The sequence below is a fragment of the Podarcis cretensis genome (assembly GCF_951804945.1).
Source record: "Podarcis cretensis genome assembly, chromosome: Z".
NCBI lineage: Eukaryota > Metazoa > Chordata > Lepidosauria > Squamata > Lacertidae > Podarcis > Podarcis cretensis.
In genome coordinates this window covers 14,477,755-14,503,503 of record NC_137184.1, presented here as the reverse complement: position 1 = coordinate 14,503,503, position 25,749 = coordinate 14,477,755, and the positions used below count along the sequence as shown (strand labels likewise).

Below are 25,749 nucleotides of genomic sequence, written 5' to 3'. Positions count from 1 at the left end.
CTGTCTTCTCATGCAGGGAAATCCTTAACCTACTGATGGTTTGAGACCCATCAGCTACTCTTACCTGGTTTAGTCAGGCAATCAAAGCCATTTCCCAGGGTGTGGCTGCTGTCGCATGCTGACAGCTTCAAGGAGCAACAAGATGAGAGCTGAGTGCAGGATGGGAACCAAGGTGGACAAATCACTGCCGAAGAAGCACAATGTGTCCCCTCCCAGAGGTCCTACCCTTCCTATAACACCCCTTATTGCCTGTATTTATTTTAAATCCCCCATTAAGGTAAGGCTAATCTTGACAAGAGACTGTTTTGAGCCAGCATACATGAGTGAAAAATGGGAAATTTGCACTTTGCTACATGTAAATAGTTACGTGCGCGCGCGCGCACACACACACACACACACACACACACACAGGTTCTTGAGTTTAAAAACCCGTAATTATTGAGAGGTAGGGTGAAGGAGGATTAACCTGGATTCTGGAAACAGTGCTCTTGTGCTTGAATCTTGTCTGGTGGCCCATTGTGAGAACAGGATTCAGGGGTTGGATGGGCCATTGGCCTGACCCAGCAGGGCTTTCTGTGTTTTTCACTAGAAGCCACCTGCAGAATCTCTTAACAGCAACCCCCTTCCCAGGTACGAATTCCTTAGTGGTTTACAAAATCCAGATTTTATACACGAACCCATACCCAAAAGAACTGCTGGCCAGCTGCCTTTTGCCCCGACTGCCCAACACACAACTTACATCTCTGGGTTGGTGTTTATTGGATCCATACTTGGCTATTAGTGGCTGATCCCTACTAGACAGGTATATAAAAGTTGGGATTCGCTTGAGACGTTGCTTCACAAAGTTCCAAGGCAGGAACAGCTTCATTCAAAATGGAAGCAACTAAAGCTATAGAAGCCACAGAGCTTCTAGAAAGACCCCTGGACAGAGGAATCATCTTGCTAGGCAGGCCACTTGAGATGCCTTGAGGGCTTTTGATAAAAGGGGAGGAGAGAGAGAGCAGGTTTGCACCAAGAGTAGGGTGGTGGTAACTTTTTTCACCCAACGGCCACATGCTATGGTGGGCCGGGCCAGAGTTGAAAGTGGGCAGAACAACTAATGTAAATCATTCCTCTGCACAGGCTAGTTCTACAGAAATCTCTCTATCCTTCATCCAGACAAGCAAGCAGCATTGTCTTTTAACCTGTCTTTGAAAACTCTTGACAATGCTTGACAACAACACCCACACATGCACCAAGGTGCAAAGCAGGGCCAGAAAGAATGTATAACCTGGAAAACATTCAAAGGGCCATATACAGAGGCCTGGAGGGTCACATTTAAGATTTTATACCCCTGGCATACTACACACACTAAACAGAGTAAGTCTAGTCCAGTATTCTCCAAAAGTTGGCAGATGCCTCTGGGAAACTCAGAAGCAAGGAACACTGGGAAGAAGAGAGGTTCCATTAAGCTGCCATTAACATTAAGCCTTAAAAAGCACATCTCCTTGACATCTGATGGGAGGGCATTCAACAGGGTGGGCGCCACTACTGAGAAGGCCCTCTGCCTGATTCCCTGTAGCTTCACTTCTCGCATTGTGGGAATCTCCAGAATGATGTGAGTTGTCACTCAATATCTGGGAGGGTTACACTTTCCTTAACCCTGCCTTGCTATGGTTAGAAAACCAATCCAGCTGTTCAGTAAAGTGCCCACTCTCTCAAACAAAAGGAGTTGGCTATTCTTATAATCACCAATCCAGTTTTGTTTCTGCACACTCCTTTTAACATTAGCCAGCCAGTATAGGTCCTCCAACAGGATCCTTTTATGATTTTACCTGCAAAAACCATTCAGTCTAATATAGTACAAAAAAAATCTTTTTATTTTTGTTCACAGTAAAACACAAGGAACTGCTGTGACATATTACAACATCCTAGCAAGGACAGCAAATTTTCATCCATTTGGGTTTTTTTTTTCCTTTAATTTACCCCTTTATCTTGAATTGCACCATTTCTTACTTACAATTTCATATTTACGGCATTTTACATTTTATAAATGTAAAATATTTACTTATACAAAGAGCAAGGCAGGAATCAATGTTAAATCTAAATAGAGAAATCGCTCTCTGACAAACGGTTAACTAAAAGCAGCCAGGTTTTTTGTTTGTTTGTTAAGGGAACAAAATAATTTCCAGCTTTACCACCGGGATCTTCCTGCATCCCCTTGCCTTTTCATGTGCTGCATTCATGATTCAAGAGATTTACTGAATGCTCCATAATTTCTGTGGTCCATGGTGCAGTGGGGAGAGAACATACTGGGAGATTCTGGCAGGTGATCATGTGCCCTTTTAGAGAAAAATGCTGTCTCTTTAAAAGAGAGAAGGCTCTCTCAACTGAAGGGGTACTTTTGCTGTTGAAAATAAAGCCCATTTTGCAAATGAACCACAAGGGGAGAGTTTGCAAGGGGGGAGGACACAATATAGCCAATCCCACTGCTTTTAAATCAAGGGGGGGACTTCAGAAGCATTCCCCACCCATAGAAATGTAAATAGGCCAACTGGAGGGGGGACCAGGGTGGCATCTGGGCAGACAATGAGAAACAGGACTACCACTCCTTAGGTAGGGGTTGAAAGAGAATAAAATCAGCTCACCCTTTTCTCTTAAGACAGACACAGCAGCAAACACAAAGAAAAAAATGTCTCAGCTAAGGTGAGGCATTTGCTTTGCTGAGGAAGTTCTGCATCCACTGTACAAACCAGCAATCTCCACAGGACAGGTTTCCAACAGAAAAGCCTCAGCTTTCTTTTCCACTCAGGGTGGAAAAATAAACACCCACGCAACTGGAGGTCAGCTCAGTACCATCTCATCCAGCAACAAAAGCAAATTTGTGGGGAGGGAAGATGAGAGAAAGAGGGTATGGTTTTCAATGCTGGAGGAGACTCTATCTCATTTCACGGTTAGAGTGAAGTCCAGTCTATGCACAAAATGCAAAAAGTTGAGTGGGGGGGAGTGGGGGGGGGAAGGCTGAAGGCGGGGAAAAGACTGAGTTGCCATCATATTATAACACTCTGAGAAAAACAAATCCAGGGGTTTCTCAATAAGAGTAACCCTGAGTTGCTTGCAGGAGGGGAGACAACAGATGCTTAGTTCTCCAGATGAGCACACCCCGAGTATTCCTTGGGGGAGGCTCTGCTCCATATTGCACACAAGTTCATTTAAACCAACCTCTCAGCAGGGGGGTAGGTCAAGAAAAATGTGGATGGGTTGACAAAAAGTTTGGAGAAATCCTAGCTGCTGCTGCTGCTGCTGTTGCTGTGTCAAAGTGTGTACTACACAGTGGCTTCAAGAGGGACAGAAGTGTTTCAGGGAAGGCCTTGACTGATCACCTACACTTCTAGACCCAGAAACTCCGCCATCCCATAAACCCACTTGGGGCAAACAAGTCCAACAAAAGAATTGCCACCTGTGTAAGCTGGTAGGGTGCTGGACTGACAAAACCCAAAAGCTTTTAGTTAAATTGGGCGGCCACACCTCCCTGTTCTATGCCAAAAATATGAAAATGTTAATACTGATTTTGATTTTCCTTTCCTCATTTCTAGCTATGGCCATGAGATTCATTGTAATCCATGATATGAAGCTGTCCAACATTGGCGTCCTGGGTTCTGGGGGAGGGAGGGAGTTCCTCAGGGCTAGGGGAGGGTGCCTGGGCTGCCTCCGTGACCTCCAGGCTGGGATCTTTGCAGGTCTTCAAAGGTTCAGAAACGTTGCCAACGGCCACCCCATCCTCATTGCAGTGACCCTTGTTCTTGTTGTGGAACAGCTCTTGGGCCTTCATCCCTAGGAAACTCTCAGAGCTTGGGAAGGAGCCCACTGTGGGGGGGACGCTGCCAGAAGAGGGCTCCAGCAATGCAGACGACTCCCTGCGGTTGTTGAGCTGCCCAGTGCGCTGGCTGGGCTTCTCAGGGGTGGACATCTCGCTGCTGCTGCCCCGGGTGCTGGGAGGTTCAGTCTCACTGCTACATTCCAGTGGTTCCTCACTGTGTCCCACAGTAGGGTCAGCACTGCTTTCGTTTGCTCCAGGCAGCCTGCTGCAGGGGAGGCGGGGGAGAGGAGAGAGACAAGTCAGCTCAAGTGACCAAAGGTTTGCCTTAAGAAGCAGTAGCACATGGGCTGGAAACTGCCCCATCTACCCAAAGATTTCACTCCCCCTACATAAGAACAGCCTGTTGGATCAGACCACTGGCCCATCTAGTCCAGCATCCTGTTCTCAGTTAGTGAAACTTAGCCAGTGTGGTATAGTGGTTAGAGTGCCAGACTAGGAGCTGGGAAAGCAAGATTTTAATACCACCCCCCTCAGCCATGAAGCTCACTGGGAGACCTTGGGGCAGTTTCTCAGCCTAGCTTACCTCATAGAGTTGTTGTGAGGGGAGAACTATATAAGCCACATTGAGCTCCTTGCAGGAAAGGGTGGGGTGGGGTTATAAATGCAATGAAGAATAGACCCATGTGTCAAACCCATTAATTTCAATGGGTCTAACTCTGAATATGACAAATGTTGGCTGCAACCCCTAAGCTCTGAAAGCCTGCCTCAGACATAAATTGTTTATTATGAGCAGCCAGCAATCCTCACAGCTGCACTTGGACCCTTTACCTTTCATTGGATTCAGCTTGTTCCACCTTGTTTTCTTCACGGTTGCTCAACAACCGTTCATTCTGCACTTGGCTATGCAGACTCAATATCTCCACCTCAAACAGCTGCGTAATATTTTTCTGCATTTTGTACCAGCCCTCAGCTGCTTGGAGTTGGAAACTGAAAAAAGGAAAGAAACCTGTGTCTGGATTTTATGTCATTACATTTCCCCTCTGTGTACAAAAGCACTTCTCTTTCAAGGGGGGAAAAGAGGTATTTCCCTCCAGGCTATGGTCACATTCACCCCATACATTTACAGTACTATAATACTACTTTAAAGAGCCACAGCTTTCCCCACAGAATCCTGGGAGCTGGAGTTTCTGCAGGATGCTGTGAGTTGTTAGGAGACCTTTGCTTGCCTTAAAGACCTAACATTCCTGGAAGTTGACTTGAGTGAAATTGGGATTTGGGGGAGGCCTCTGTACTCCCCTTGCTTGGTAAAATGAGCTGAAGGGCGGGGGGGAGGGTTACCTGGCTTGGATTTTAACATCTTCCAAGTATTTCTTCTGCTCCAACAAGAGGTGGTCCCTCTTTGCGAGCTGATATTCCAGTTCGCCTATTCGCTTCTGAGAAGCCTCCAGCTCCTGGCTCTGCTGCTGAATGCAGTAATGTGCTTTCTCCAGTTCTTTCTGAAAGGCCATCTGCAGGCATTCCACTTCCTGGAAGATGCAGGGGGTTAAATAAAGCTAAATGATTGTAGACGGGAGAAGAGAAGACTGAGAGGGAACAAGAGAGGCCAGGCAGAATTATGACAGAACTAATTAAGTAATTGCTGCTTTTGACCTTGGGTCTGGGTTTAGCGAAACCACTAACTCATCGTAGGCGCTGGCAAAGGATGCCTGGGGTTCAATTCAACCCTATCATTCTTCCTAGAGGTGTGAGATTCTCAGGTGTTGAAATATTGGCAAGTATTTTTTAAATCTCCCCAGCCAGAGATAATTTGATGAAAATTGAAATGTCTGCCATCATTTTCTTATTGGAAATAAATATTACTACTGTACTTCTTTAAGTACATGCTTTTTTCAAAGTATGCAGGGTTCAAAGTAGTGCAGCAGTGGCTAACCTATGGTCCTCCCAGCTGCAGGCCTGTCTGTAGCTGCCATCATCCCTGATCGGTGGGGCTAAGAGGGGTCCAACAACATCTGAAGCACCCAATCTATTGATCTGATGCATGCTCATTTGCAAAACTAGGCTTTATTTCAAAGACCCAGTTTGGCACCAACACCCCACACGTGCATTTGTGCACACACACACAGGCTTAAAATGTCAATGACACCCCTCTGGAGGCTTCACCTGGGGTAAAAAACCTGGCTAGTGCCCCCCCCCCATTAGTAGCTATGGCACTGATTAACTCCCCAGCACCCCTGACCATAAGGCCACACTGGCTGAGATTCATGAATGCTGGAGTCCAGTGGCATCTGCAGGGCCAGCCTGTTGTGTTTGCCCAATGTGAGCCACAAGCAACACTGCTGGCACACATCTCTCCTGAGGCATACCTTAGTTGTGCCAGCCTGCTTGTGCTGAAGCTGTTTCAAACACAACTCTTTCATCTCCCCAAAGACTAGGAGTTGCCTGTTCAACATCTCCATCTGCTGTTGGGCCGACTCACAGTTAGAAAGCTTAAAAGAGAAAGTTTTAGTTAGAGACTACACAGTTATTATCTTTTTAAAAAAGTACTGCTTATACCAGAAGATGGGGAACCTGCTGCCCTTCATGTTTATTTTGTATTAAATTTATATAACACCCTTCATTCAAAGATCACAGGGCTGCTCACAACACAAAATGCATACTAAAACAAAAACAAACCAATAGACGCTCCCTCCCACACGTTACTGGACTCCAACTCCCACCAGCCCCAACCACACACACAAACAAACAAACAAACACAGAGCAGGGTCCACAATACTGGGATGCAGCTGAAATAAGTCTTATTGAAACCAAGGACACACACCTATGCACACAAAATAGGGGAAGTGGGAACCCCACAGGAAAATTTAGCTCTTACCTTCTGAGAAACCTGGCTCAGCAACAATTCCGTGTGACACATCTTGCTGCTGGCTGTGTTCAACTCCAGTCGCAGGCCTGCGATGATTTTGTGGCAGTCTTCCAGTCTGATCTTGTAAAAAGAAACCCAAACAATATTAGTGAAGCTGGTTAGTGGCACCATATCCTTGGGAGACACCTCTCCCTGCCCTTGCCGGCCCCAACCCCCAACTCAGTCACTTCTTGTACCTTCAGTTCCTGGCTGTGATTATAATACTCTTCCCGTTCCTGCTGCAACTGGCGGATCTGGCTGTGGAGCCGAGCCATGAGCATGTCGTGTTCCTCCTGGAACTTGCAGAACTTGGCCTGCTCCATCTTCAGGCTGAGCTTCAGGACTTGGATGTCCTTCTCCTGGAGCCTCAGTTGGTCTTTCTGCCAGGAAGCAGAGACCAGTCAAAAGGGCCCACTTCAAATAAGGGCAAGTTTTGTCAAACACAAAGTGTAAATGTGTTTATACCATGCCTGCCGCATGTCAGTAGGTCTGTATTTTATTTCATAGAATCTATACATTGTTTAAAAGCCTCAAAGCAGTTTGCAAAAAAGATGAAACAACAAAATCAAAGAATAGAATTAATAATTTAAGACTTTTCAAAAGTTAAAATAACTCAAAACTTGAAACAGATTAAAACTCATACCAATTTTCTAAATATCTGGGTAAAGGTTAAACGTTTTAAGCACAGTCTCCAGCCATGCAGAAACACTCAAGGAAGCCACAAAGCAGAGTTGGTGAAAGGCACGGCCTGGAAATACAGTGGTACCTCAGGTTAAGTACTTAATTCGTTCCAGAGGTCTGTACTTAACCTGAAACTGTTCTTAACCTGAAGCACCACTTTAGCTAATGGGGCCTCCTGCTGCCGCCGTGCAATTTCTGTTCTCATCCTGAAGCAAAGTTCTTAACCCGAGGTAGTATTTCTGGGTTAGTGGAGTCTGTAACCTGAAGCGTATGTAACCTGAAACGTATGTAACCCGAGGTACCACTGTATGGGGCAATGTGTGAGAATTATGGGGGCCACATAAGAAAGTCTTGGAATCCTGCACTTCACTCCCAGACCCAAAGCTGCCTTCCGTCCCCCTTCCCCAGTGGTAACACAGCAGGTGGAAAACTGCCTGCAGTGAAGGGGCTCCCTGTAGAAACCTTGACTCACCATGGCAGCATTGTGTTCCTCCAGAGCCGTCACCTTTATCACTTTGCGCAGGAGCCGCCGGTTTCGCAGCGCATGCTGCTGCCTCTTGAAGCGCTCATACAACAGTTCGTTGTGCAGCAAGAGGAGCTGGATTCTGAGAACACTGAAATCATCTGGTGCAGGAGCACCTGAGGGGAAGGCAGAAAGAAGATGATGGAATGCAAAGATGCTGGCCTAAGACACCTTGCAAACAGGACACACAACCAAGGCTGCATACGCACAATATATGTGAGGCACATGGGCTTCCCCTGAAGAATCCTGGGAACTGCAGTTTACCCCTGGGTAGAGCTACAATTCCCAGCACCCTTAAACTAAAGTTACTCCTCCTAAAGGATTAGGTCTGCAGCTCAGGAATAAGAACGTAAGAAAAGCCTGTTGGATCAGGCCAACGGCCCATCTGGGCCAGTATTCTGTACTCACAGTAGCCAGCTAGACACCTGTATGAAACCTGCAAGCAGAATTTGAGCGCAACAGCACTCTCTCCTCCTGTGGTTTCCAGGAGCCAGTGTGGTGTAGTGGTTAAGAGCAGTGGACTCATAATCTGGTGAACCGGGTTCGCTTCCCTGCTCCTCCACATGCAGGTGCTGGGTGACCTTGGGCTAGTCACACTTCTCTGAAATCTTTCAGCCCCACTCACCTCACAGAGTGTTTGTTGTGGGGGAGGAAGGGAAAGGAGAATGTTAGCCGCTTTGAGACTCCTTAAGGGGAATGAAAGGCAGGGTATTAAGTCCAAACTCTTCTTCTTATTCAGAAACATTGATGCTTCTAACATAGCCATAAAAGCTAACTGCCATCAATAGTCTTATCCTTGATGAATTGGTCTAATTCTCTTTTAAAGCCCTTTATGTTGGTGACCATCACTGCCTCTTGTGGAAGTGAGTTCCATGGTTTAACTGTGCTGTGTGAAGGAAAACTATTTGTTTTGCATCTGCTGACATTCAGCTTCAATGGATGTCCACAAGTTATGGAAAAACTACTCTCTATCCACTTTCTCCATGCTATGTATAACTTCTATCATGATGCCTCTTACTCGCCTTTTCTCTAAGCTAAAATGTCCCAAATGCTGCAACGTTTCTTCATAGGGGAGACGACTGTCCAATCCAGTCTTAGAGATGGATGTCCAAGCATTGCCCATAGCATAAAGCACCTTCAACCAGGTTGGTGTGTGCTCTGCAGCCCTGTTTTGGAAAAGTATGATCTGGCCAGTTTTCCCATGTTCTGGTTAACATCTAGGTTAAATGCCACTGCACTCAGGTTCACGAAGTCTATGAAGAAACTGCGATGGATTACCAGATGCCAGTGAATAGAGGATATACCATTTACACTCTTGGAAGCTATCGAGCACCATCAAATGCAAGATGCCAGTGCAGTGAGGAAAGATGCACAGCAGCTTGATACAAAAGCTGAGCAAAGTTTTGCTCCAACACATGGATTAAAATACATGCCTCAAAAAACAACAGCAACCTCTTACCTCCAAAGTGAGTCCAGTCAGCTGATTTGCTTAACAAAGGTAATCTGAGGAACAAATAAGAATGGTGGGTTTTCTGGATTGCAGTAAAAATGTTTGTTTTTTTTTAAAGCAACAACAAACCCCAGGTGGTTTCAAGCATCACCCTACTGCTCTCACTGTCCTAAGGTACAGGACTACATGAGTGACCAATTACACCAATGTAGTGGTAAATTTGGGATGCAGGTGGCGCTGTGGTCTAAACCACTGAGCCCAGGGGCTTGCCGATTAGAAGGTTGGCGGTTCGAATCCCCGCAACGGGGTGAGCTCCTGTTTCTCTGTTCCAGCTCCTGCCAACCTAGCAGTTCAAAAGCACACCAAAGAGTGCAAGTAGATTATTAATAGGTACCGCTCTGGTGGGAAGGTAAACGGCGTTTACGTGCACTGTTCTGGTGTCGGTATTCCATTGTGCCAGAAGCGGCTTAGTCATGCTGGCCACATGACCTGGAAAAACTGTCTGCGGAGCGGACCAACGCCAGCTCCCTCAGCCTGTAAAGCGAGATGAGTGCCGCAACCCCAGAGTCGTTCAAAACTGGACTTAAATGTCAGCGGTCCCTTTACCTTTCATGGGAAATGTAGCAATTAGCAAGCCATTTTTTTTTAAAAAAAAAAAGGCAAAAAAATCAGAGCAAGTTCTTAAAGTGGAGCATGCAGGTTATATGCACTGTTTTGCCAAGCTCTACATAATGTGATTAAGATTTTGAATTGTTTGGCAAGGGGGGGGGGGGAGCTGTGCTGAAGGAGACCAGAGGACGAGAGGAAGGTCACACAGCTATTTCCAAGCTTTCCACAGTCCCATCCCATTTTTCCAAGAGCCACGTGCCAATGGTGGGGCCAGAGGCAAAACTGGGTAGGGCAACAAATGAACCTCAGTGGTGGCTCCCCATTTATGGAACAGTCACACCCCGGGAAGTATGCCTAGCACCATAGCACTATTTTATTTTAGGTGACAAGGCAAAAACATTCTTATTCAAATAGGCCTTTGGATCTTAGCTTTTTGCTCATATTTTAGTGAGGTTCATTTGGATTTTTTTTTATATGTTACTTGCATATTTCAGGGTTTTGTTTGTTTGTTCTTTTGTAAGTCGCTTAGCATTTCTTTTTTCCTGAAAAAAGGTAACTAGAGGATAGAGATTGTTGTATGTAGAAACTAGCCTACTGTATACATAACACACACACACACACACACACACACTACTTTTCTACAGCAGGCTAGTTTCTACATACTACACTCTCTACCCTCTGTTCAGACAATCAAGAGGAACCATCTACATTCTGGTCATGCAAAAACACTCAAGGAGGGCAGTGGCCCAAGGAGCATTTGGGGGCGGGGAGAGAACCAGAGTGCCCTGGAGAGTTGCATTTGGCCCCAAGGCCTCAGAATTACAGGGAACAGACGAGTAACTTGAAACAGTGATTCAGCCTTAAGAATTACAGGGAACAGACGAGTAACTTGAAACAGTGATTCAGCCTTAAGAATACAAGCTCTGCCGTCACTTACTGGTCAAGCCGTTTGCTGTGGGCATCTGCTCCATGCTGTATGAGCCGATCCAGCATTTCCAAGGGGGATGGGGAGGAAGAGTTCACATTGTCGTGACCTGCGTTGACATTCCTGAGAAGCTCTTCTGTCTTCTTGCTTACAAAATGGTAGGCGGTCTTTGGCAAAGCCACTTCGAAGAGGTGCTCGTAATCAGGGGGCTGCTCATCCCCAAACCCCATCCACTTGCGTGCAGGAATCTTGCAAGGGCTAGGGGCAACAATGTTTGACTCCAGAGACACCTGGCTTTGCTGGTGACCAGAAGGATGATTCTCGGAGTATCGGCCGGGTAGGTCAATAGGCGTGAAGGTTTGCTTAGGCATATCCAGTGACCTTTTGAGCCCAGATTGGGCCACACCTGGTGTCGATGCTGCAAGGGGTGACAACGCCAGGGGCTTGGAGTCCAGGTTATGCCCCTGTGAACTTGAGGCAGCCAGCTGGGATTTCTTTGAGCTGGGGAGACCCTCATTCAGGCGGTAGAAAGGGGAGTCAAAACCTCCCCGAGGCACCACAGGTTCCGCGTCTGCTGTGGTGATCTCTGAGATCTCTTTTGATATGGCATCTAAGGGCAGAGAAAAGCAAAGTGTGGATGGATCAGACATGCTGCCCTATATTTGCTCATCAGTGGCAGGAAATCCACCCGCCTTAGCTGCTGTTGCAAAAGGTGGAGCACTGAAAATAATTTAACCTTCTGGTGTTATCACTCCTTGAGGAATCACTTTGTTATTAGGGTCTGAGACCTGCCAGGGCAGATTCTATGCCAAGACAATACATACTTGGGAAAACACTTGGGATTCTGTAACTATGTACGTTATTCCAGTATTTCTTTTTTTAAAAAAAGTTTTTTCAGGACAAAATGCCACATTTGGTATTTTGCAGAATTTATTTTGGGTTTGCTAGGCATGTGGCAGTGAAGCTCTAGCCCCTTGGCAGTCCTGTTCAGGCAGCCCAATAGCTTTCTGAGATTTCAGCAGGCATTGCCCTACATACTTTCAACAGTCTATTTGCAGCCATGACAGATAGAAACTTGACAGCAGAAGCTGCTTTAAACCAAGTCTGCCCACTGGCTCATCTAGTTCAGTATTGTCCAAACTGAGCAGCAGCAGCAGCAGGCTTTCCAGACAGCAAACCTTTCCGAAGCCCTACCTGGAGACGTTGGTGGATTGAAGCAGGGACCTTCTGCATGCAAAGCAGATGCTCTACTACTTGTTTTCAAAAGAGAGATTTCTTCAAGCAGCTGAAGCTGGTGCCTAACATTAAGTTCTGCATTCCCCAGGGAAACCATGACACATGCACACACATACTGCCCTGCCCATGCCTAAACTGCTAGTCTATAAAAAGACTGTTTTCATTCGGCTCCTACCCAAAGCTGGACAGAGGCATACAATTCCCTCTGGAGCCACACAAGGTGAGATCCCAACAAGCAGACTCATGAGCACAGAGTCTACCCTCTTGGCCATGATGTTCTTGAACTTCCCAACGCCCCCTACCCCATTACCTTCCTCTCGGTCCTTCTCACCACTGTCTTGAGAAGAGGCCTCCAGGTCACCCAAGATGCCAGGAAGGTCACTTAAAGTTACCAAACTTTTACTGCTGTGAGAATCTTTTATGGGAGGGGGGGGGGGAGAGAGAGAGAGAGAGAGAACAAAATATTTTAACTTGTTTGCTATGGCAAACATTGTTGCAATGCAAGTTCAAACCACACCAAAAGGCCTCTTCTCCAAACTATCACAAAATTTGGCTGTACCCACACACACTCTGGAAGAACTTCCACACTTAGACTGCCATCTAATGAACTAGCAGAGACATGATGTGCAAATGACACTCCGAATTTGTAAGAGATGATAGAGGATAAAGATTTAGGACAGGGGTCAGCAACCTTTTTCAGCCATGGGCCAGTCCTCTGTCCCTCAGACCATGTGGTGGGCCGGACTATATATTTTTTTGGGGGGGGATGAACGAATTCCTATGCCCCACAAATAACCCAGAGATGCATTTTAAATAAAATCACACATTCTACTCATGTAAAAACACCAGGCAGGCCCCACAAATAACCCAGAGATGCATTTTAAATAAAAGGAAACATTCTACTCATGTAAAATCACACTGATTCCCGGACTGTCCAGGGGCCGGATTGAGAAGGCGATTGGGCCGTATCTGGCCCCCGGGCCTTAGGTTGGTGACCTCTGATTTAGGAGGTAGGAATTCAGGTGAAGCTTACCAACAGCTTGAGAACTTTGGGTGATGTTTGGCTGTCGGGACAACGAAGACCTTGCGGGATTGGTTCTGCCCTCCTAGAAGAGAGCAAGAATTCCATGCAACAGATACATCTCCATCACAATGCTTCACATGTTCCCCAAAACCAAACAGAAAAGGAACACCCCCAACACACACACCCCAATTAAAACCAGGACCACCAAGTGTGTGTGCAAGGGAAAATATAATACATGTTTTCTGGAGGAGCTTCCCTCATATACCCAAGTCACTGCTCCGGGTGTGCCTCCTCCAAGGGCAGGTAATTCAGCCCCTGCATAGGAATGAACTGACAAAATGACTGCCCCCCCACAAGCCAAGACTGATGGGAAAGAAGGAGACTCAGCAGCAAGTATGGTGTAGAGTGCCCAACTAAGACCCGGGAGACCAGTGTTTGAATCCCTACTCAGCCATGAAGCCCACTGGGTGATCACAGGCCCATCACCGCCTCTCAGTATAACCACCTCACAGTGTTGTTGTGGGGAAGAACCATGTACATTACCATGAGCTTCTTGAAGAAAAGATGGGCTGTTAATATAGGCGTCCACCCACTTATGTCTTTACATTCTGGGCCCTGGTGCACACAAGCAAAATTGTGTAAAGTGGGGTTCACCCTCTAAAAAGCCTCGAAATACCTACTTTCCCCTGCTCTCCAGATCTCTTTCCTGCTCTTTCTCCAATCCAGACCAAAATATCTAGAGCTGAAGCTCTGAGGCTGGCTGGAGGCTAGAGGATGTGTGGGAAAGCGGTAGTGGCTGCTGCTGTGCTACCCCGTGTGTCAGCTGTTAGGTGGGGAGGCTGATCAGCCTAAACAAAGCCCCACTGGGCCTCCAGTCTCTTCCTCCACCCTCACTGTATCTCCTTTTTTGGCTTCAGGGAGGGACTCTCCAGCTCTCTCTCATTTCCTGGTATGATTCTATTTATTAATTTCCTGGTGCCATGTATATGCACACGTTAGTAGAACATGTATGTGGGGAGGCGGGGAATGCCTGTAAGTCTTGCAAAGAAACAGCAAGTAGCCTCCTACCTAGAGTTGAGTTCTCTGGACAGGGCTATGCAGACTTCAGACTGGTCAGAGCTAGTAGTGTGTCCCCCCCCCCTTTTTATAACAACTAGATTTCAAAGTTGTATGAAACAAAACCAGGTGCAAGGAACATACGGTTTAAAATTAAACAAGAGGATGCCTCTTGAGTAGTGGAATTAGTTTTCAGAACCAGCACTGTACGCAAAGTCCTTTCATCCAAAAGTCCACTCCATGGTTAGTCCTTAAAGCTTTATTCATTTCAGCACCATAATGTACGGTGGGGAAAATCATGTTGTGGTTGCTTCTGATGAACTGGGAATCAGAATCACCTTGAAAGTCTCATAAAAGACAGCCATAATCAATTACTTTTTAAATCTGCTCATAGGCCAAGTTCAAAAGTGGAATCCCCATTTTGCCAAGCGTTATCAATTTTGACGGTACCTTTTTGGGAGGTGCAGTGGAAACTGAAACATGAGCAACTTCTTCTGAACTGCATGAGGGAGGTGGGGAGATGGCAGTTTCTGGGCGGGCACCTTTCTCAACTGTTTAAAAGAAATACAGGAAAAAAAATATTCCCTTACAAATGTTAATGCATGACCCTTTTTTCAAAGCAAGGGTTGGGGAGAGCACTTTTCAGCTTCCCAAGGACTATGCTCCCTCATGGGCAAACATTCCAGGTGCCATGTCCCAGTGGTGGGCAGGACCAGAGGCCAAAAGTAGGTAGAGCAAAGTTAACTCTTTACCTTTGTACCACAGGTTATGTACCAGCCATACAGAATTTAAGAGGTTTCTATACACCCACATATATCTCTCTTCCCACCAAACACACTCACCTCTATCCATCCTCCAGTCAGGCAACCAAGGGTATATTCTGGCCAACCAAAAGTACTCAAAGAGGGCACAGAGCAAGGCTGCTGGGGCACACCTAGGAAAAGGCCCAAGGGCCAAACAGAGAGGCCAAAAGGGCCGCTTTGGGCCCCCACGTATGAGAGTTTAGAGTTTAGAGGCTTCAGGGGCTTGTGCAATAATGTCACAGGCCAATGGTTTGGCACTTAACTAGTTTTTGTTGCTGACAAACCTGCCAGGGTGCTGAAAAGAAAACCCCAATATGGCTGGCCCTACCTGGTATGTTAAAGGTCCTGTTGAGAGTCTGGGCTGTGGTATAAGGTGTCTCCAAAACAATTCCAGGGGAGTGGGGGGGAGTGGTCATGCCACAAGCAACGGCAGGGCTCCAGAAGGTCACCTGGAAAAAGAGTGGCAGGGTTTTCCCCAGTGTACCCAATAGAAAGGAGGGAAAATCAGACCTCCTGCATCCACTTTCAGTGCCATCACCACTTTAAACTTCCATCTCTGTTCCAGTCTTCACCAACCTGGTGTACCCTCCAGATGCTTTGGGCTCCCAACTCCCATTGACAAGGCTGGGGGGCTGATGGGAGCATGTCATCAACTAGGGCAGCAAGGCAAGAGCATTTTAATCCAACACTGGCTGCCAGTGTGGTTTTGCGCCCAATTTAAGGCACTGGTATCAATTTTTTGTTAGTCAGTCAGTCTTGGTATCAAATTAAATAAAGCCCTGCATGGCTATAAACTCAAGTTTCTGCAGAAGCACCTTCTACAAGGCCAACCAACTCAATCATTAACTTTGACTGGTGTGTGTGTCTGCTCATTGACGCTGCTAGGATTTGTGATTCAAGGATGCATAACAGGGCCTTCTCTGTGGTGGCACCCAAGCTTTGGAACTCCCAATAGAGGAAGCTGCCATACACTGAAGTCAGACCATGCAGTCAATCTAGCTCAGTACTATGAAGACTGACTGACAGTGACTCTCTCAGGGGAATCAGATACATCTTTCTCAGCCCTATCTGGAGATGCCGGGGATTGAACCTGGGACCTTCTGCATGGCAAAGCCGGTGTTCCAACACTGAGCTGGGGCCCTTCCTCATAGCTCCCTTCTAGAGCAGTGATTGTCCTCCTCACTTTTTACACTGAGACACAGTTTAAGGATGCTCTTGTTTTCCCAGGGTTTTACAGATTTGAGATTTTAATTGGCTTAATGCTCTACCGCTGCGAGTGATCAGTATTTATGGCTTATGCATTCTTTCATTTGATGTATTTTGTTCTGTTACCTTTTATTATACATTTTCCTGAGATATTTCTGGAGAACAATTCATAACTGTAACCAGTAAAAGAAAAATGTAACAGTCACAACACAAGCAGGGTTACCTGTTCAGTTGCCAGAAACGAGGACTGAAACTTCGAGATCTGAGGTAGCTGCCCTTGCATTCGCGACAGCCGAGAAGTTGGTGTTCCTGTATTTTTAATTAAAGAAGATGGAGAAATAAAGGGTAAAGGGGAATTATTTCTCCCAAAATTAATAAAGCTGTATAAAAATTATTTCATATCCAGCAGGATTCCCCCTCCCAAAATTTGTAGAGTGTGTGTATATATATATATATATATATATGTGTGTGTGTGTGTCTCTATGTGTGTGTCTAAATACACACACACACACACACACACACACAAACTTGGAATGCTATAAAAAATGAGGCATTAGGAACATAGGAAGATGCTCCATCATCATCATCTATTTATACCCCGCCCATCTGGCTGGGTTTCCCCAGCCACTCTGGGTGGCTTCCAACAAAATATTAAAATACAATATTTTATTAAACATTAAAAGCTTCCCTAAACAGGGCTGCCTTCAGCTGTCCTCTAAAAGTATGGTGGTAGTTGTTCTCTTTGACATCAGGGGAGAAGGCGTTCCGCAGGGCGGGTGCCACTACCAAGAAGGCCCTCTGCCTGGTTCTCTATAACTTGTCTTCTCACAGTGAGGGAACCGCTAGAAGGCCCTCGGCACTGGACCTCAGTGTCTGGGCAGAACAATGGGGGTGGAGACGCTCCTTCAGGTATACTGGACCAAGGCCGTTTAGGGCTTTAAAGGTCAGCACCAACACTCTGAATTGTGCTCGGAAACGTACTGGGAGCCAGTGTAGGTCTTTCAAGACCGGTGTTATATGGTCTCGGCAGCCCCTCCCAGTCATCAGTCTAGCTGCTGCATTCTGGATTAGTTGTAGTTTCTGGGTCATCTCCAAAGGAAGCTCCACCTAGAGTGCATTGCAGTAGTCCAAGCGAGAGATAACTAGAGCATGTACCACTCTGGCCAGACAGTCTGCGGGCAGGTAGGGTTTCAGCCTGCGTACCAAATGGAGCTGATAAACAGCTGCCCTGGACACAGAATTGACCTGCGCCTCCATGGACAGTTGTGAGTCAAGAATAACTCCCAGGCTGCGCACCTGGTCCTTCAGGGGCAGAGTTACCCCATCCAGGACCAGGGAGTCCTCCATACCTGCCCGCCTCCTGTCCCCCAAAAACAGTACTTCTGTCTTGTCAGGATTCAACCTCAATCTGTTAGCTGCCATCCATCCTCCAATCGCCTCCAGACATTCACAAAGGACCTTCACCGCCTTCATTGGTTCTGATTTAAAAGAGAGGTAGAGCTGGGTATCATCCGCGTACTGATGAAAACCCAGCCCAAACCCTCTGATGATCTCTCCCAGCGGCTGCATGTAGATGTTGAAAAGCATGGGGGAGAGGACAGAACCCCGGGGCACCCCACAAGTGAGAGCCCAAGGGTCTGAACACTCATCCCCCACCACCACTTTCTGAACACAGCCCAGGAGAAAGGAGTGGAACCACTGTATAACAGTGCCCCCAGCTCCCAGCCCTCTAGATGGTCCAGAAGGATGTTATGGTCGATGATGTCAGAAGCTGCTGAGAGATCCAGCAGAACTAGGAAACAGCTCTCACCTTTGTCCCTAGCCCGCCGGAGATCATCGACCAGTGCGACCAAGGCAGTTTCAGTCTCATGATGAGGCCTGAATCCCGACTGGAAGGGATTCAAATGGTCCGCTTCTTCCAGGCGTGCCTGGAGTTGTTCAGCAACCACTTGCTCAATCACCTCAAGAATGGAAGATTTGAGACTAGGCGATAGTTGGCCATATTGGCCGCATCTAAAGATGTTTTTTTAAGAAGCGGTTTGATGACCACCTCTTTTAGCAGGTCTGGGAAGGCTCTCTCAACGAGAGAAGAATTCACCACCCCGCAAAGCCCATCGCCCAGCCCTTCCCGGCTAGCTTTTATAAGCCAGGATGGGCAAGGATCAAGGAGACAGGTGGTTGGTTTCACTCATCCAAGCAGCCTGTCCACATCCTCGGAGGTAACAGATTGGAACTGATCCCACGCAACTTGACTAGACACGACTCTAGTATTCTCCCACCCCGGCCCTGCTCCCAAGGTGGAGTCTACCTCTTCCCGAATCTGAGTGACTTTATCTGGAAAAACACCGTGCAAAATCATTGCAGGAGATCATGTGGCCCGTACTGGGCCCCGATGTAGCAAGTGGTTTCACTAAATTGCGAACCACCTGTATTGCGAACCACCTGAAAGAGTCTCCTGATGCTGTTTTCTGCAAATGCAATAGAGGCAGTGAAGAAAGTCTTCTTCGCCGTCGCTACCGCCACTTGGTAGGCTCAACATTGAGCTCTAACCCGTGTCCGGTCAGCTTCAGAATGAGTTATCCGCCACCAGCGCTCTAGCCGTCTCAGCGATTGTTTCATTGCCCTCAGCTCCATGGAAAATCATGGGGCTGTCCGGGCTCCATGCAATCGGAGAGGGCGCTTCGGAGCCAAACAGTCAAAAGCCCTGGTTATCTCCACATTCCAGCGGGCCACCAGGAAATCAGCTGAAAGGCCATCAACATGGGATAAAACATCCCCTGAACTGCATACACAGTTCATTGTTTTATCTAGCTCAGTATTGTCTACACAGGCTACCAGGAGCACTCAAAGACTTCGGAAAATGGACATTGCCAGCCCTACCTGGAGATGTCAGGGATTGAACCTGGGACGTTCTGCATGCAAAGCAGATGTTCTATTAACGAGCAACAGCCCTTTCCAGGAATATAGGAAGCTGTGTTATACCAAGTCAGATTCTTGGTCAATCTCATTTCGTACTATATACTCTGATTGGCAGTAGCCTTTTTCATTGGATGGAGAACATGGGGGTGGGCTTTCTTGAACCAGCTGGAAATGGAAATTTACAGCACAGCATGAAGTTCTGAAGGGGGCTCAGCAAAAGAGAGCTGACCCCTGCTTTAAAGCAGTATAAGCAACTCAAGTGGGGCAAAGGGAAGACAGTGGCAGGTCAGAACATGAGACACATAAATACAGATTCTAGAGCAGTCTTGAGCAAGCTATGGTTGCCCACTGCAACCATTACTCTGGCTTACAATAAACCATGGTTTGCAAAAACCAGGATTCAACCACAGGCATGGTGTCTGCTTCCATCCCTCCACTTGCTGCCTCATACATGAGTTCACTTACCATGTACACCAACACTAGCCAGGTTCCAGTTTAGATAAGGTTAGCAAAACCAGTTTATGACAGGGTCTAGTTAGCATCAGGGCATTTGTCACAGGAAACCATGGTTAAGGCAAAAAAAAGAAGCCCCAGAGAATGGCATTCTGAGGAGAGAACTAGCAAACTTGGTTTGCTAGAATGAGCAATACATCTGCTCCTAGCAGGCGCTTCAAGGATGGCGCCTGCTGTTTATAGACATTCTGAAGAGCTGGGGGACCTTACCAAAGTTTCTCTGCAAAGCAATAGAAGAATTGGAAACAAAATCAGAGGAGTGATGCTGAACGTAAGAGCTCATCTGCTGGGAAGGTGAATAGTAGTCATCTTCACAGGAAGCTTCGGCTGGGTCCAGGGAGATACGGGCACATTCTATCAAAACATCATGGGTTTCTAGCCTCTTCCACCTGTTTTAGGTCCAAGCACCACCAGTCAATTTTCACCCCGTCACAGAATTTATGATACAATCTCTATTTACAGGAAATATTTATCAAAAACATTTAAAAAGGTTTTTGGAAGCCAACCCTAGGGTGACATGGGTGTCACTATGGTCTAACCTAGGGATGGTTTTAGAAAGGGTTCATTGCAGAATGCTATGAACGTAGTATTTTTATTTCAGAAGGGACGAGCTAAATGTTCAATCACAGCCTCTCTTTCAAAAGGGATGGGAATGTACATACCTCCGAGGGTCCAGTTCGTGATCCTTGGATCCAGTCACTAGCTCAGGGTGGATGCGCACATGTGCCATCATTGGCTGGAAGAAACAGAGAGAGAAAATGGGTATTTTATCTTGGTATATCATAAAAAGAGCTCTGCTGGATCAGACCACCAAAGGCCCATCTAGACTAGCACACTGTTCTCATACTGGTCAGCCAGATGCCCATGATGGGATGCATACAAGCATGACCCAAGCCCAACACATCTCTCCCCACTGGTGATTCCCAGCAGCTTGTATTCAGAAACATACTTCCCTCTTACTGTGGAGGCTGAAGATATCCACCAGGTCAGTAACCAGTTACAGTCTGATTGTCTTTGAATATGCCTAAAACTCTTGTCAAGTCATCTAAGTTAGCCATCACTGCCTACTGTGGAAGCAAATCCTGTTGCTGTGTGTTGTGTTGAATACTTTCTTTTTTCTATCACCAGAGGTCTAGATGACCATCTGACTGTTACAACACAATTCTGTTATTTCCGGGTAGCCGTAAACAAACATGATGAACAGAGGACTGGGGGGGGGCAAGCAGGGGGCGCTGTGGCTTGCCGATCTTGGGCTTGCCAATCCTAAGGTTGGCAGTTCGAGTCCGCACAATGGGGTGAACTCCCAGTGTTCTGTCTCAGCCCCTGCCAACCTCGCAGTTTGAAAGCGTACCAGTGCAAGTCCATAAATAGGTACACTGCAGCGGGAAGGTAAATGCCATTTCCATGCGCTTTGGCTTCTGTCATGGTGTCCTGTTGCTCCAGAAGCAATTTAGTCATACTGGGCATGACTTAGAAGCTGTCTGCAGACAAGCGCCGGCTCCCTCGGCTTGAAAGCGGAGATGAGCACTGCACCCCATAGGCAAATTCAACTGGACTTAGCCACCCTGGGGTCCCTTTGTCTTTAAGAACATTAATCAATCTAGCTCAGCGCTGTCCACCATGGCTGGCAGCAGATCTCTAGGGTTTCAGGCAGGGATTCTCTCCCACCTCCATCTGGAGATGTCAATGGGGATTGAACCCAAGATCTTCTGTATACAAATATATGGCTGTTCCCTATACACACCTGATTGCAGGTATTAATTTTCAGTTCCAATTGATTGCTGGACTTCCGGTTTCTCTTTAGAAGCCCACTTCCTCAGATGCAGGTTCAACTAGTTATTCATTTCGGTACAGTGAATGGCCAATACAAAAATAAACAAATACCAGCAATCATGCAATTCCGAAAAAGAAGCTTGGGTCAGGTCTTTCTGACTTACAGTTACACACAAACAAGACGTGCTTTAAAGAAAAAGATTTACCTTGACTATCTCTTCAAAGGTCTCCAAGTTTTCTTTCATACTGTAGTGGGAGCGCAGAAAGGAGACAAAATTGCAAGGGTACATTCCATAAAGGCGGTGAAAGAGAGCATACACACTGGCATGGAGGTGGATCAGGTAGATCTCAGCCGTGTGTCCTAGGGAGGGAAAGACGTGAAACAGGTTACAATAACTCCTATTACTGAGGTCTCTGGACATGTGCCCTCCCCCTAAAAATACTGCTGTGCTGTAAATATTATCATAGTAAGTGCCACAATTCCATAGGTGCACAAAGATAGCGGGGAGAGTAATTTTGAACAGAACTGGCTGTGAGTTCAGCACCTTAGGAAAATATGGCTTCATTTTTGGAACACTGTGTACAAGTCTGATTTAAACTCCATGGCTCACTCTGGGACAATCTGTTAAAATGGAGATTAGATGACAATCTTTACAACAATTTAAAATGCAAACATTAAAAATAACCTACAATCACAAAAACATGGTGTGTCCTGAAAATTTACATCTCGGGTGTCAGAGGTCAGAATGCAAGTGTGTCTTCAAAGTAGTCAATTTAAAACCCAGATGATGAAAGATCAAAATGAAGCCCCAGTAATCTGGCTGCTGCATTTTGCACTGATAGAAGTTTCCAGTCAATTTCAAGGGCTGCTTCTTGTAAAGCACAATGTCAGGCTGAGACACAATGACTGTGACACAATGTTACCCAATGAGCTTTCAAGGCAAGAGTCAGGATTTAAACCCTGGTCTCCCAGGTCCAACACTCTGAAAACACAATGCCACAATTTCAGGGGGTTGTGTATCCATGGCCAGAATTGTAGTCTGAATTTAGAACCTTTGGCAAGGATGGGAGAATTAGTGAACTGCCTTATTCTGAGCCAGGCCTTTGGTTTATTTAGCTACAGTGAGAGCTGTTCGGTTTTGGTTACTTTGATGTGGGTGGACTAAAACTCCTGCCATCCTTGACCATCATGCTAAGCTGGCTGTGAATTCTGAGAGTTGTAGTTCAATCACATCTGGGGACCCAAGGTTCAACAACACTGATCTATGCTGACTGGCAGAGGCTCTTCTGCATGCAAAGCTGATGCCCTACCACTGAGCTACAGACGTTCCCAAGGATAAGCTTGTTCACAGCAGACCTTTTCTAGCATCTCACCTGGATTCTTCAAGTTCCAGGAAGCAAGGCGACCAAAGATGCCAAAGTAGTCATGCAGGTACTGCTTCCCAGAGTGGGGGATCATTGGCAGCATCGTTATTAACACTAGCACACCTGTGATGAGGACCACTACATCCGCGTCACTCTGCAAAGGATGAGGGGGGGGGGGGAGAGAGAGTTATCCAGAGGTTTAAGATTTCCTGACAGATGCATCACAAGTATTAGGAAAGCCCTCTGCTCCATTGCCTTCGTTTCTGTGGGTTCAGTTAGGATATCAATAGCTCTTTCAACGCTCCTTAGCAGAGACTGCATTTGTACAATCCTTACAACGTGGTAAATGGTTTCCCGAAATGCAGTACTTCGCCACCACTAGTGTCACATGCTTTTATGCTCCTACAGATGAAGTAAACCCAACATTTTACATATAAAGCAGCATGTCAGGTAGAAGGGTTTAGGTCCCTCTGCACAACACCTAGTTTTCTACTTGTAGGAAACTTTGAATGATTCCACCATATTTAAAGCAATCTTAATTTCTCACAAACTCCCTTTTTAAAAAAGGGTTATTTAATTTCCCTACTCTACTTTTTACATAAACAGGGTTCAATAAAAGTAACAGAATATGAGTTAAGTGCCAAATTTAAAATGTGAAACAATGTTTGAGAGGCTTGGTCAAAGCTACACTGGGTGTGGGGAGGGGGGGAGAGAGCCAACAGCAAAGACCCTATTTGGGACAATAGTTGTAAAAACACACTGAGTTGGATCAAATATTAGTCCTACTCAGAGCAGACCCATTAAAAACAGTAACAGGTTACTAGCTTGGGTCTGTTAATTTCAACTTTTCTACTCTGAGTAGGACACAGCCCAATGAAAACAAAAAAAACTCAAACCCAGCTGTGAAGAAAGAGGTGTTATTTATTTTCACCATGTTTTGAGATTTTCTCTCTTATAATGGAGACTTTACCACTCTGATTTTATTGATCCATTTCAGAATTAAAGCCTACATCCCTTGAAAAGAGAAAATTCTGATATGAATGAAGGGAACTGATCCAACTTGCATGAACAGGAACAGGCTTTGACTCATTATCTGTCCTTGCACTATGGCAGGAGCATGATCGAAGAGAAATCAGTAAGTGATAAAGGTGTTATGTGAATGTGCCCTACCTGATGAATAGTTCTAGGTTGGATGCCATTCACAAAGGTTTGCATTGCAGCCACAGTGTGCAGTGACCACTGTCCAAAAGGGTTTTGTTTCTGTATCTCAGGCTGGCACCCTCCAAATGTTGTTTGACTACAACTCCCATCAGCCCCAGCTAACACAGCCAATAGACAGGGATGATGCAAGTTTTAGCACTGAACATCTGGAGGAAACCAAGTTGTGAGAGGTCACTGTAAGTCATCACATTCCACAGAAACATATAATAAACAAGAATTGCAACTACACAGCATCCGTACCTTAAGACACTTAAGCAACGTAACCAGGACAGACGCCTGAGAAAGCTTATGTTTCCAAGATGGCTGACATCTTATCACATGCCCAAGGAGTGAGAGGGCGGAAAGACGGGTACTTGACCTGTTCATACATTCATTGATTTTGTCCAGAAGGTGCTAAGAGAAATAAAAAAGAGAGAACTTGTGATAAAAGCAAATGGAGAATTTACCTGGAGGGAAGCCGAAATATATAACTGAACCTGCTCTCACTCTCTTTCATAGGCCTCTCAAAGCACTCCTAAATAACAACATGGGCCTTGGTTCACCTGTTAGATCACCTTACCCCATGAATATGCTCACTTGACCACTTCCATCTGCAAAACTGGCTATCACATAACATTCTGAAAGCAGAATATGTGTTTTTATCAGTTTTTAGCTTATCACTGATTTCAATTATTATTTGAATGTTTTTACTGTTAATTTGCTCTATTCTTTTTTAAAGCTACTTTTTTACCATCATATTGTATATAAACTGAATGAAATAAATATTTAATTGTTTACATCCCACCTTTAACTATAAAATAAACTCAAAGTGGCTTGCAATATAAAAATCTCTCCTTCCAAGAACCAATGCAACTAATGAATGCCAACAGGATTATAGTAAAAAGGAGGGCACTGAAAAGCATGAGGAGATTAGCATGTTCAGAAGGAACCCCAAAGTTTGCAGAACAATCACTCAATCTTTGGGGGAGACATTAAGGAGGTTAAAAAAGGGCAACAACTCCAAAACAGTCCAATATTGACTCAATGGCCGCTGAATGCTGGGAATATCGGTTTAGGGACATGGTTGGCTGGCATTCAGAAACATTCTGAAAATAATACAAACAAGTGCAAATGTAAAACATACACACCCCACAGCAGTTTCATTTAACTAGTGGTTGTGGTTCAAGAACAGTACCACAATTAAAGACCCACAACTGGCTCAATTTACAAGGTTGCTTCATTCATACATGCTCAAGACTGGACCATGGAAGAAGCTGCTCAGAGGCACGTACAGTCACATGGGAAGTGATTGGCAGTGATGGACACCAACTTCAATGGCTTTTAAAAACTGCTTTGAGGTATCTCCCCCCCCCACACACACACACAATCAAGCAGTTTTATAAGATTTATTAAATAAATAAAAAGTTGATCAGACAAAATCATGGAGGATAAAGCTATCAATGGCTACTAGCCACGGTAGCTATGTTCCACCTCTGCTGTTACAGGCTGCATCTCCTAAATACCAGTTGCTGAGAATCAGAAATGAGAAAATAGCTGCTGCACGCAGGTATCGCTTGCAGGCTTTCCATAATGGGCATCTGATTGGTCACTGCGAGAACAGGATGCTGGACTAGATGGGCCACTGGCTTCATTCAGCCACACTCATCTTTTGATCTAAGTGGGCCCGTCTTGTTGCTTTTTAAAGCAGCTCAGCAATTCTTCAGCTCAATTTACACATGGCAGACTTTTCAAACATCCCTTCTTC

General features: G+C 45.9%; 1 protein-coding gene across 7 annotated transcripts in view; it reads right to left on the bottom strand.

The window, feature by feature from the left end:
- Window positions 1-1,836: 1,836 nt before the first annotated feature.
- Window positions 1,837-25,749, bottom strand: part of TSC1 (TSC complex subunit 1) — a 31,681-nt gene continuing 7,768 nt past the window's right edge. For 5 of the 7 annotated variants that reach the window (XM_079961220.1, XM_079961221.1, XM_079961222.1 and 2 more), the window contains exons 4-22: window positions 24,246-24,398; window positions 22,794-22,938; window positions 21,626-21,780; window positions 20,309-20,382; window positions 19,857-20,035; window positions 16,438-16,523; window positions 15,337-15,457; window positions 14,656-14,756; window positions 13,159-13,231; window positions 12,436-12,540; window positions 10,902-11,499; window positions 9,365-9,408; window positions 7,855-8,021; window positions 6,899-7,081; window positions 6,672-6,782; window positions 6,163-6,285; window positions 5,138-5,325; window positions 4,628-4,786; window positions 1,837-4,064 (exon numbers count right to left, since the gene is read on the bottom strand). In XM_079961220.1, coding sequence (XP_079817346.1) covers window positions 3,572-4,064; window positions 4,628-4,786; window positions 5,138-5,325; window positions 6,163-6,285; window positions 6,672-6,782; window positions 6,899-7,081; window positions 7,855-8,021; window positions 9,365-9,408; window positions 10,902-11,499; window positions 12,436-12,540; window positions 13,159-13,231; window positions 14,656-14,756; window positions 15,337-15,457; window positions 16,438-16,523; window positions 19,857-20,035; window positions 20,309-20,382; window positions 21,626-21,780; window positions 22,794-22,938; window positions 24,246-24,398 — 3,258 coding nt within the window. In that variant the 3' untranslated portion in view covers window positions 1,837-3,571. The remainder of the gene's footprint in view (window positions 4,065-4,627; window positions 4,787-5,137; window positions 5,326-6,162; window positions 6,286-6,671; window positions 6,783-6,898; window positions 7,082-7,854; window positions 8,022-9,364; window positions 9,409-10,901; window positions 11,500-12,435; window positions 12,541-13,158; window positions 13,232-14,655; window positions 14,757-15,336; window positions 15,458-16,437; window positions 16,524-19,856; window positions 20,036-20,308; window positions 20,383-21,625; window positions 21,781-22,793; window positions 22,939-24,245; window positions 24,399-25,749) is intronic. The other 2 variants (XM_079961225.1, XM_079961226.1) reach the window with 2 other exon arrangements.